Consider the following 12,111-nt stretch of genomic DNA (forward strand, 5'->3'; position numbering starts at 1 on the left):
TGGGTTTTCAGTAATGTACAGACGAAATGCTTCCAATTTTAAGTTTCACCGTTTGCTTTTCCCCAAATGTTGAATGGTTACTTTTTTTTTTTGGCTCACTTTCTTTATGCTGCATTCACATAATGCGAGATGCAGCATGGCGGTGCGAAAGATTCCAGCTGTCAAACAACTCAACATGGAGACGGTGCAAACGCAAAGAAATGCAAATTCATCTGCTCCTGCCTCACCTGGTGCTGGACGATAAACACATCTCTTGATAAAGTTTCTGGCTGTAACAGACGTGTTTTTATTATGTAACTCCTTGTTGGATAGATTGCAGAATCAGAAAGCTGCCTGGTTATAATTACCAGCTGTACGCTGACCTGAATGGTATTTATTAGTCTGCGGTTAGTAATTATAGAAACTTCTCTGTGACATGAACTCAGCATAACTGAAATACTGCTTGAAAACTTCAACACAGGACATGAGGATGAAAGCTTTAACAAGAACAACCTTTGGCCCGTTCCCAGTCCAAGCTCAGGTCACGCTTGTTGTCTGCTGCACCAACAGCAGCACCTCTGATCTCTCTGAAAAACAGTCTACTGCTGTTAAGAGTGACCCTGAAAACATGAGAGGAATCGCAGCCCCCTGCTTATTGTCTTCAGTTTTGCTTCGCCGTTTCTTGCACTTCTTGCTCTGACGCCGCAGCCTCTGTGTGACTGCTCTGCACCAACTCTTCGGCCTGTCTGTCGTCCTCTTCAACCACCCTGACGACCGTCTTCCCTCTGGCGTGGCCTTCCTCCAACTTCTGAAAGGCCTGGGGCACCTGGGCGAACGGAAACTGGGCCTCCACAACTGGCAGGATCTGTGATGAACCAGCAGAAATATATCATGAATATGAGCTTAAAATCAGGAGGTAAGTCAGGAAGCAATTAAAAGATCAGATTTAAACCTTCAGCATATCAGCACATGGGATAATTTGTTTTAATGGATTAGGGAAATGGATGAGTGGACGGCTTTATTATACAGCAGAGTTAGCGTTGACAGTTTGACAACTGAATCAATGACATAGATGTTTCTGTGACAACGTGTGCTTTCTAAATCATGCTGATGGGGTAAACTCCCAAGCATAAACCAGATAAAATGGATAACCACACTAGTTTCACAACTCCTGTACCCAGATGTGAGGTTGCTACAGTGTTTTTTGTCCAATGCATGGCAATTACACCAATCACATTTTATCAATTTAGACAAACAAATAACCCCAAGCTCCTAATGCTTCATCATCGCTGCTTTCATCGCTGAAAATGTGAGGGAGGGGTCCAGAATGTGATGAGGCTGGACAATCCTGCACTAGTCCCACAACATGAGCAGCCAGGCTTGTTATTCTGGTCAGCATCTCTTGTTGGTAACAATGAATGGGGAGCACAGTGGCGTCACGCTGGAAAGCATCCACACTTCTGACTGAGAGAGCGTGTGTGTGTGTGGGGTGAGGGAGGGGGGGTCCGTAGCTTCCCGCCACTGGGCTGAGTGTGCCGCTCGCTGTAAGCCCCGGGACAAAAGGACAGAGGTGCCACACGCTTTTGCGAATGGCTGCTCAGCACTGTTTAAAAATCCATTCATCGTCTCCTGGCGCCTGACTCAATCGCCCAGCAGGCAACCGTGCAAACCGCCAACCAACCAACCAACCAACCAACCAACCAGCCGGCACAATGGGATGTGCTTCACAAAGCCACAGGGGAGCCTTCAGTACAGGCATGTATGGAATCTCTGGTACGTTCATATTCAATGATGAGAGGGATGGATATCATACAGCACATACGATCAGCAATAATTTCACCCTCAGTGCGTGACCCGTGTACAAATGAGAGGATTTCCATCTCCCCATTCTAACAGCATGAGTGGTTCTGTATGTCCAGTATGCCAGCATGTATGAAATCAGTAATAAGGCAGTACAGTACCTTCCCTGCATCCACCAGCCTGCTGACCTCGTCCAGGGCGGGCCCATCTGGAGCATAAAATCCCCACCGGTAGAAGACTCCACTAGATGTTATGTTCTAGGAATCGAAACAGAGAGGAGGCATCAATTAGAACACAGAGTGGTTATCTTGGCATGAAAAGATGAGGAAATTAGCATACAAATGTCTCTGGGAATCCAAATTTGTTCTCTACGTGTTCATAAATATCAAAAGTTTTAACATAATGCTAAAAAAAACACCATGAGCCCACTACTGAAAACCAACCAAGACACACAGGCAGTGTACGCTGGAGACACTCCATCATCACTGTGACTTGGGTAACACCTTATTTCACAGATAGACGAGTTACCTACAGTAGCTACTGAACAGTTACTGGGTTTTTCTTCCTGAGATCACCTGTAATACAGGTGGATACTGTGCTACTCTCTGTGTTGGTTGACTTGAAGACTTAAAAAAAGAGAAGGATGCTGGTGGCGATCTTAACGAGCAAACTAACTCCTCCTTTTTACCCAGGTTATTATAATTCATATATTATGATTTTTCTGCAATTATCTGTTATGGTAACTGTTTTAATTCTTCCTAGCAATGTAATCCATCTACTGAAAACAGGTATTTTGTTCCTCAAATTTAATTATGTTCCAAAGAAAAACACAATGAAATGAAAAGAAAGAAAGAGAGAAAGAAAGAAAGAAAGAAAGAAAAAGAAAGAAACTCCCATGTGCTAATCCTGAAATTCAACACCACCTGATATTTGATCATGCTACTGTACATTATGATGTGGCATCAATCTGCCACACCTCTTCAGCCTTCGGTAAACATTTCAACAACAGATTCGTCCTGACCGCTCAGTGCTGACAGGAAGCTGAACACTAGAGGGCTCAGTTGCGCTGCGGTCCCCCATTTGAAGCCTGCTGTCCAGAGCTGAGGGTGTGCCTGCTGTGGCTGAGCCCCAACAAACTGACCAGCTGGCTGCTCCTGTGGACAAAGGGGCCCTGAGGCTTGGCAAGAAACACACAAACACTGGTATTTGCCGGGGGTGGGGGGGTAGTCGGCTACAATCTGCACAAAAACACCAAATACTGCTGGTTCAGCAGCAATCACATGCACACGCGCACACAGTCTCATCCACACATACCCAACTCCAACACCGCCAGCCGTGCGGTCACCAACGCCTGCAATGCCCAGGACAACTTGACTCAGTCCCCAGAGCGGCTCCACCCAGTCTTCGCCTATTCACCCACTACCCTCATTACACATGCTCTCCACTAATAGAGCAACTGGTGGGACAGGGCGAACCATGAGGCTTATGCAGGGACTCCAACTATAAAGGCTCAGATTCTCTCTTCACCTGTGCACGATTAAATCTATTACACCCTGCAGGGCACATTTCTACACCTCAAGCATAAACTGAGTATGTTACGAAGCTATGAAGTCAAGTTATGACATGATTTTTTTCTCTCTCCCCATTTGAACTGAACTTAATCTGATCAACCGAATGGAAATAAAGCAAAAACAGCTACTGGCTGGAACAGGTGTTTACCCATTACACAATGGCGTATCTCCACTCCAGTGAAAGATCAATTCATTTCAGCTTGGGAGCCCCTGTGGCCCACACCCACAACTAATGGCATCATGAGAAATACCAGGCTTGAAGGATTTAGTAAAAACAAACAACAGGATAGTGAGTGTTCTGTCTACAGGGCGAGTGGAGGCGCATGTCAGACCATAATGTTTCCCATCAGCTGTGTTTGATTCAGTGCTGAAAGTTGGTTTTGCTCATGTTTACCTGTATGGCCTTGCTGTGCAGGGTGAATCCAGCGTGGAACATCCCGTCCAGCAGGCCCATGGAATCGGTGTTGTGTAGCAATGGAGTAACCAGTGTGATGTACTTTGCCCCAGACCAGGGCTTCAGCATGCCTATCACCCACTGCTCTGTTTCCCCACCCACGTTGTCCAAAATCACGTCAAACCTGAGGGTGCAAACACAGACGGTCAAACCTGAAGGAATCCTGCTGGTGAAACCTTTAGAACACTGATAAACATACGCGCAAGTCCTAGCAGATTCGTAGTTATAAGAGCATCGCATGTTTCATCATCTCAGGTGAGCACTGCCAGGACAATGGTTTATAGAGTATGCTCAGAAACGATGTTTTGTCTTCAAGCTAAAGCCAGGATTAACCAATTTGGTTTTGGGGGCGAGGAGAGAGGTGAACCAGCGTCCACTCAGACCTTGAGCCCTGGTTTCCATGGAAACTGGAAAGCAAGTCAGTGAGCAGTTGTGCCATGCTGACAGGAAGATGTTTGCCACATTTGGGGGTGTTTAAAGGGGAGAAGCACACACGGTTCTCGCAGTCCTGGATGATTCCTTTTTATTAGCAGCTTCATTGGCCTGGCACTGACTCTAATGATGCTTCATTAGAGTCTGGCCCTGCGGCTAGTAAAGCACATTCTGCTGCGATTTGTTTTCATAACAAAAACAACACAATGTCACCACTTTACACACAATGTGCTGTATGATTTCATTGTGTGGTTACTTCTAAAAGCACATGCTTTTCACAGCAACGACATACTTTCCCATCATTTCTAGCTGTTCAGCCGCATCCCCCGCTGTGTAGTCCACCACCTCGTCGGCCCCCAGCCCTCTAACAAGGCCTTCAGCGTTCTGAGAGCAGGTAACGGTTACGTGGGCACCCCAGGCCTTCAATAACTGGCAGCACACAGAGGAAGAAAACAGAACTGTACACACAGACTCAGCAAGGGGCGTTACATTCATGCAGAGTGTAAAAGAGTCAAACGCACACGCTGGTGCATTACGCCTTACCTGAATGGAGAATGTTCCAACACCTCCCGATCCGCCAGTGATCAAAACTCTAGGAGAAGAAACCCCCAGCGACCAGAGGGTCATTCAATTACTGTGTGACTCATTTAAGTGAAAGCTACTAAGAGAAGTGGAAGCCTCGGGGGGTAAAAAAGGGATTCGCAGGATCTGAAGCTATTTCTTTTGAGGAGGAAAGAAAGTTCCATTCAATTAGACATCAGGTTAAATCTTACAGTTCATGGATTAAAGACATGATCTTTAAATCCTTTTGATGCCAATTACAATGACCAATTTCACCACTGAGATGAATGTGATAAAAAAAAGATGTCTTATCAGAGTATAAGTCTGCCAGACTACACTGATTTCAAAGAAAAAGAGCACATTTAGAAACTCAAAGACCTTAAAGAATTAATTGATGGCCATTCATAATGTATTCAGGAACTTAAGACTTCTTACTTTTTCCGCCCTGATACTGCGAATAGAGGGGTTTAATATAAGGTTATCCAAGATCAGGCTGGTCCTTGCCTTTTATTAGAAGAGCTGTCTCTGCAAAGACCCCCTGCATTGACGAGTGCAGACAGAGCAGTGTTGGCTACATAGGGGATGGATGCTGCCTCTGTGTGGCTCAGTAATTTCGGCTTGTGGGAAACCTGCAAAAAACCACCGCACAGACAATGTAAAAAGTTAGAAATGTATCAACATGTCAACAATCTTTTTAATTATCAATTAAAAAGCCGAGTCTAATCAGCAGAGCGGCTGTGGGGGCAGCTGGTTCGGAGCTGCTGAATAAATTAAGTACAGTGCAGCAAAAAACACAGAGGGCAATTTGTGGGTCTCTGTAATTGCTGCCACAGTGGCTCCTGCGAACCAAACAAACTTAATCCTAATTACTTCTTACACTGCAGGGTTGCATAACAGGATGCAATTCTTCCAAACTTTTGTTTAACATTTTGTTTATAAATCGTACAACAGCTCTAAATCAATTCTTTCCATTTGCTTGAAAACATACTGACAGGAAAGTCAAATCACTTTAAAGTGGGTCTTAAGCAAGACAAGGACTGAATAGTAAACCCTCTTACAGTTAATTAGTGGACTGAAGCAAAAACTACTGCAATGATATAACTATACTGGCTCTGTAGCTCACCTCGTACTCCGTTAGAGTCACAAATTCTGCCAGGCTGCCTTGTTTCCATGGGGGAACAGCAGCCCACACCTGGAACACAGATATGACATTTAACATGCTGAACACAAGTGCATCTTACCGCCTACTCTTCATCCCAGACTGTAGTTAATCGACTATTAAGCTCTTAGCTGTTCCTGTCCTCGTCGTTAGTCATTTCCAAAGATATTTTTACACCGATGGAACAAGACTACTGGAACGCTGGATGTGGATTTTATTTATTTATTTTTTTTACTGGTGTATAGTTCTGTTATTTAATCACATTCAATTTGCATAATTGCATTTTTGTCTGCAGGACGACAGTAATGAGTATATGTGGGCGACAGCACAGTAGACATTTCAAATTATGATGAATTGCACTCGTGTGATGACCAAGCAGAAAGAGCTCAATCTTTCCTCCAAGAAAATGTCTGCGAATAACTCAATGATGGAGTTGTGTGAATCAGGAGTAAGTATTATGATGTGAGATAATACACATTTCACATTTGTTAACTATCAATGATTTTGCCTTAACATTTATGTTATGATGGCTACTTTTTAAAAACATCTTGAAGTGTGTTAGGCCAGTGGTTTCCAACTGTTTTGGCTCATGATCCTTTAAAATTAAGCAACGTCTACTTATCTTTTTATGACTTTTGCATCAATATGATGAAGAGCCTCCATTTCTCAGGAATTCAACTTAATTAACCACAAGACATCCCTCTAATTGTTTTAACAGATGATGTACTTTGTTATAGCATTGTAAAATAAAATTATTCCCACTCCTTACATAATATTATATCTTCTAAATGACTGGTGTGCAGCGCAGCTCCTACCTCATCCCCTGGAACGAAATGGGTAACCTCAGATCCACAGTCCACCACCACACCAGACACATCACGACCCAGAATCAGAGGAAACTCACGACCACTGTCCGTCACAGACAGTGGATCCCTTCTTAATTTAAGCAATTTAGCTCCATAACCACCTGAAAATGAAGACAGGGAGCAGGTATGTTCAGAAGCTTAAACCACAAATCACTGATTTTCTTGCTCAGGTGAGTATTAGTACAACACTTACCCCTCATAGATATATCAAGAGGGTTGAGGCTAGCCGCATGGACTTTGATCATCACCTCAGTGGGAGAACTGACACTGGGGACGGTGATTTCTTCTGTGTACTTCAAAACCCCATTGGTACCATACTGATCAATGACCCATGCAGACATGCAGCTCTGTAGTCTTGAAGGTGAACTGCAGACATTTCTACTGAAGCACACACTCCTTCCTGCTCGAGCTAATGTTTTGGTCGAGCCTGCTGCTTTCGCGCTGAACAAACACATGAACCTGACTGCTGCCATGGCTTTATCTGAACCTGTTTCAATCGTTCCTCAGCTGGCTCTGCCGACAAGGTCAGCTTTTCACAACATATCAATTGTAGGAACACTTATCACTCAGCTAGCTGGCTGGCTAGCTAGGTGGCTACTGAGCTAGCACCTGCAGGTCGTCAGCGCTAAAAGCATATCGAAAAATGTGCATAATAGGTCAAATAAATGAGCGACGACGCCTTTGTGCACGTTAAGTGTATTATCGAGTGTCACATTAGGCTAAAGTACAAACCGCTGTTACAAAAATCAGCTGATAACACACCCCTTTCATGCCAGACGGCTACATAACACACTGACCTCTGAACTCACGACGACAGCCAATCAGAGTTCTGTAACTAGATATGCTGACCAATAGAGTAAGAGAATGACTCTTACGTGAAAGACGACATAATAATAATAATAATAATAATAATAATAATAATAATAATAATAATAATAATAATAATAATAATAATAATAATAATAATAATAAATGTTGTATATTCATCCGTTCATTGATGACAGTGGTGATGATGATGATGATAACACTAATAACAATATAATGATATAATGATGTTACCTTATAGAAATACAAACATTGGCATTTGCTTTTTCATATTACCAGCATAATTAACAGGTGTATTGAATTTGAATTTATTTTTAACAGACTTCATACCTCCAATATAATCTCTGAATTCATGGGCATAATTTTTTTGATGTTTTGATGATTTGTCTTGTATGTAAATCCCATACTTTCTGTTTGTAAAGCATACATAATCATCCAGCCATCCATCCATCTTCTTATTTTATTATGAATGATATAGACCTCTCAATGCTTTATTGACTTTAATATTATACTATGCTGTCTGTAGTGTTTTGTGTTATAGTTTGTTCATTGTTCAAAAAATAGCAATGCTAATAATAAATTGTGTTATGATAAATGTTATATATGACATTATGATATTGCTAATGTTTTAGTAGTAACAAACCAAACACATCAACACACCTAGGAGAAAGATCAGAATTGCAGTGGCTCCATTAAGGCTCAAACACAAAAATCCATTATGTAGCAATAATAGTCTATTATCATAAAAATGCAAGTGTACATGAAAAAATTATAAACTGATATGCTTGAGAGGTCTACTTGACAGTAAAGTAACTGCTGAGTGCTCCATCAGCTGGAGATAAATGGGTGGAATGCATATCAGTGTAGCAAAGACTAATGGATGGGGCAGAGATGAGCGCAGAAAACCAAAGGCAAATGGGCTGAAAACATTATCTGTTTATGCCTGAGCAATACCCAGGGGGTTCATTTGGGGTTTGTTTTAATGTTTACATGATGCTTCACAGTTATAACATGGCATTAGTGTATCATGTCTTAAAGATTCATTTGGGAACAGTGATCACAAACAAGATGCCCTCTTGATGCATGAACACAGCACATCAGTAGCACTGCTCATTCTTAAACTGAAACTTGCTTCACTATTAGCTGGTTAGCATGCAAACTACAAGGGGGCTTAAAGCAAAACAGCTGCTCTGCTGTTGACCATTACACATAGGTCACTGCTGGCAGGGCTGCTGCAGCAAGAGCTACATGGCTTCCCATCAGGAGATCTCATCAGTCATAAAAATAAATAAAAGGCAAAGCAGCTCAGTCACATCATGTTACCCTAATTATAGGCTGGTGAAGTAATTAAATGAAAACAAATCACACTTGTCTCATGCAAATGATATAATCTGCAAGCAGAATAGATGTTCTCCTTTTTCCATGAGACCGAAGGGAGAGGGGTGAGAAGAGGGGCCTGTGGCTGTGTGATCATGATTCAGCATGAAACCAGGCAACAAACAGCACTGTCATTATGATCACAGCTCCCAGGGGAAAGAGGACACGCTGGAAATTGGGTGCTTTGTCTATGCTGGCTCATTACAGTGGGTCTGTCTAATGAATTAAAGCCCTGGCTGCTGCTCAAAAAAACTTCAATCCTGTGTGACTGAGAGTAGACGTGTCATTTTTAAGGCGGCACCCTAACAAAAATAACCTGAATATTTCTTGCTGGCCAGCTAGCAAAGACAAGATTGGGTCAGACTATGAGAGCAGCATCTGTCTTAAATTGGTGTTTTTCAGGAGGGTCATTCTTGCAGAAACACCATGTGTTGCTTTTCTAGGCCTCCCTTCCATCCTGGGACCTGTGGCCCAAATCACATGGTTGCTCCAAAAAAATATATAGCTTTGATCTAATTTCATTCAGTGGTCCTGTAGAAAAGGCTGTCGATATCAGACTCAGACTGTAGCCCTTCCTCAGGTGCACTTCTGCTGTCTATATGTCTTTTTTGTATTTGCATCTTCCTCACCTGTTTTTCCACGCATCCGTGAGTCTTTTTCTCTCACCAATCACCTTTTTCCTTCTAAGCTCTTCCCAGAGTCAAACAAGCAATTAGCAGATAGCAGTCTCCAGATACTTGGCGCACCGCAGCTGAACAGCGAGCCTGCGGTGATGCTGGGCATGAATGGCCACTCGCTGCTTGGATAATGATCACACAAGCCTTGTTTATTAATATGCAGCTTCTTCTTCTGTGCCACGGCGGACAGAAAGAAAGGAGGGCTGTGCACCACCACCTCTCTCCAGCTGGGCTCTGAGATTATATTTTTAGAATGAACGATTGGTTTCTCTCTCTGGAAACTGCCCCATTTTTTTCTTGAATAGGTCAGATGCAAGTACAGTGGATACTGACCGTGATGTAGAGAAATCTAAAGGAAAGGCTCCTTTACATGTGTCATCCCTCTTGGTTTTACATGGATCTAAATGGTGTCAAATTAACTGACTTTTCATTCCCTGCTTTTGAGAAAAAACTCATCCTTGCGTGTTAGCAGAAGAATATGTGTTAAATGAGTGAGACCTCCACTACTGTGGCCATATTATGTGGAGTGTTACTGGATTTGCTTCTTGGCATATCCCTTTGATGAACATCAGTAAACATGCATTCACAGAGGGGAGTCAGACAACAAACAGGACCAAAACACCTGGAGCAAACCGGCTCATTATCACTCTATAGAAAACGGATGAATATACAAGTTCAAGTATACTCGTACATAATTTATCATATGAGTTTGAAAGCTTGAGTGATTTATTTTATTATGTATTTGTATGATCTCATATCTTAAAATGTACTTGGACCCTAACTAATAGCCGAGGCTGTTTTTATTTACCAGTACATGGAGCTCTCAACTAATGTACCTGAAGGGTTTGAAAGTAATGGAAGGTAAAGTCTCATGCAAATACTTGTACAAGAGAATATGCACACCCTTACATTTTAAAACATTGTAATACCTATTTCATACTTAAATTCAATTTAAGTTTGAACCCTTTGGGGCTCCATACATTATCATGAGTTTCCCAATAAAACAAAAGCATGATTTAATGTATATCAGTGTCATACTGCTCTATTCATTGGGTGCCTTCACACACCATGGCCAGTCCAGCACAGTGACACAGGAAACACAGTGTGCTCTGCCGTTCATCTCACAGATAGCATCTTATCTACAGGCTTCCTCCACACTGGACGGACAGCAGTGGAAATATAATGCACTACTGAGTCTCTGTTTATTCTGGGGATTAGGGGATACTGTACATGCTGACATCAGAGCTATTGCTGTCAGTTTAAACTTCGGCTTAAACACTGCTGTCCGACTACACTCACAATGGACGTTTTATCTAAAAGAAGATATAAACAACCTGAGAGAGTCACGGAAGGATTGGCAGACAAACATAGCAATGAGTATGTCCATATTTTCCAATGTTTTTTCATGTCCTCATGTCATGGACACTATAAATCACTTTTCTCTAGTATTTAGCCTCTTTGTTTCTTTTATTTTACATTCATATCAGATTTAGTTGCAAATACTCAGATGATGTTATAGCAGCAGTGAAGGGTAGGAGAGCTGCAGCTCACTTTAAATTAGATATTTAAATAAAGGGTAGGCTATTTAATGAGGTCTTTCTGATGGTTTCAAAAATCCACTTGAGCATGACTTTATATTTATGCAAACTTCATTTGGTTTTTCAGCAATGTGCATAAATATGTTGATATGTTGAATTTAAAAAACAAGAACATAAACACCTGCCAAAAACAGTATTTTCTGAACATGTGTATGAAATTTTAACCCAAGTCTGTTTAAATTAAAAATATATATAATGATATAAAGCTGCTGAATGGATGAGCACAATGCATTGTATTTATGTAAGTGTATGTAAACGTACTTCTAACTCACAAAGTACATCTTACATCTAGGTTTTATTTATCCTTTACTGCTAAGCTAATGTGCTGCTAGAAGTAGCTTAATATTTAACAAACAGTGTGGTGCAGATCTTCTCATCTAACTCTCCACCAGAAGTCAAGCCATTCCCCAAAATGTCGAACTGTTCTATTAAGATTTAATTTCAAAATAATGCCAGGGTGAATGGGACAGAAAGCAAATACGAATGTTGTTATTTAAACACATAAAAATCTCATCCTTTTTGCTTGTGAATCACAGCGGGGAATGTCTTTATCAAACAATACCGCTGCTTTTTTTACATTACAAAAATTCTATAAAGCAACTGCTTGCACCACATTTAATATACATTACACCTGCAGAGATTAAACGTAATCCACGCAGCTCTTTTGCCCTTTCACAAATACAACTAAACTTTCTCCATGGTCCACAGTGTCTCACAAGTAATTGGGCAGCCGTCTGATAAATGAACCGCATTCATTATACAAATGTCAGTGCCTGCTGGTGGAGTGTAGGACGAAGAGAGGGCTGGGAGGA

General features: G+C 41.8%; 1 protein-coding gene across 1 annotated transcript; it reads right to left on the reverse strand.

Moving 5' to 3' along the window:
- Positions 1 to 56: 56 nt before the first annotated feature.
- LOC121622488 (reticulon-4-interacting protein 1 homolog, mitochondrial-like) lies at positions 57 to 7,605 on the reverse strand. Its single transcript, XM_041959465.1, has 9 exons — positions 7,016 to 7,605; positions 6,772 to 6,923; positions 5,921 to 5,989; positions 5,302 to 5,426; positions 4,780 to 4,828; positions 4,529 to 4,665; positions 3,745 to 3,928; positions 1,941 to 2,036; positions 57 to 844 (listed from the first exon to the last, which is right to left on the reverse strand). The coding sequence occupies exons 1-9, from the start codon at positions 7,293 to 7,295 to the stop codon at positions 641 to 643; spliced, it is 1,296 nt and encodes a 431-aa protein (XP_041815399.1). The 5' UTR covers positions 7,296 to 7,605; the 3' UTR covers positions 57 to 640.
- Positions 7,606 to 12,111: the final 4,506 nt, after the last annotated feature.

The sequence above is a fragment of the Chelmon rostratus genome, chromosome 18 (assembly GCF_017976325.1).
Source record: "Chelmon rostratus isolate fCheRos1 chromosome 18, fCheRos1.pri, whole genome shotgun sequence".
Classification (NCBI taxonomy): Eukaryota; Metazoa; Chordata; class Actinopteri; order Chaetodontiformes; family Chaetodontidae; genus Chelmon; species Chelmon rostratus.

Bases quoted from the DNA above. Each gene is read 5' to 3' on its own strand.
- LOC121622488 (XM_041959465.1), bottom strand. From the start codon at position 7,295: ATGGCAGCAGTCAGGTTCATGTGTTTGTTCAGCGCGAAAGCAGCAGGC. The intron at 4,666-4,779 runs GTAAGGCGTAAT...GTGTGCTGCCAG, and splicing joins TTGGAACATTCTCCATTCAG to TTATTGAAGGCCTGGGGTGC. The intron at 2,037-3,744 runs GTAAACATGAGC...TTCGATTCCTAG, and splicing joins TGCACAGCAAGGCCATACAG to AACATAACATCTAGTGGAGT.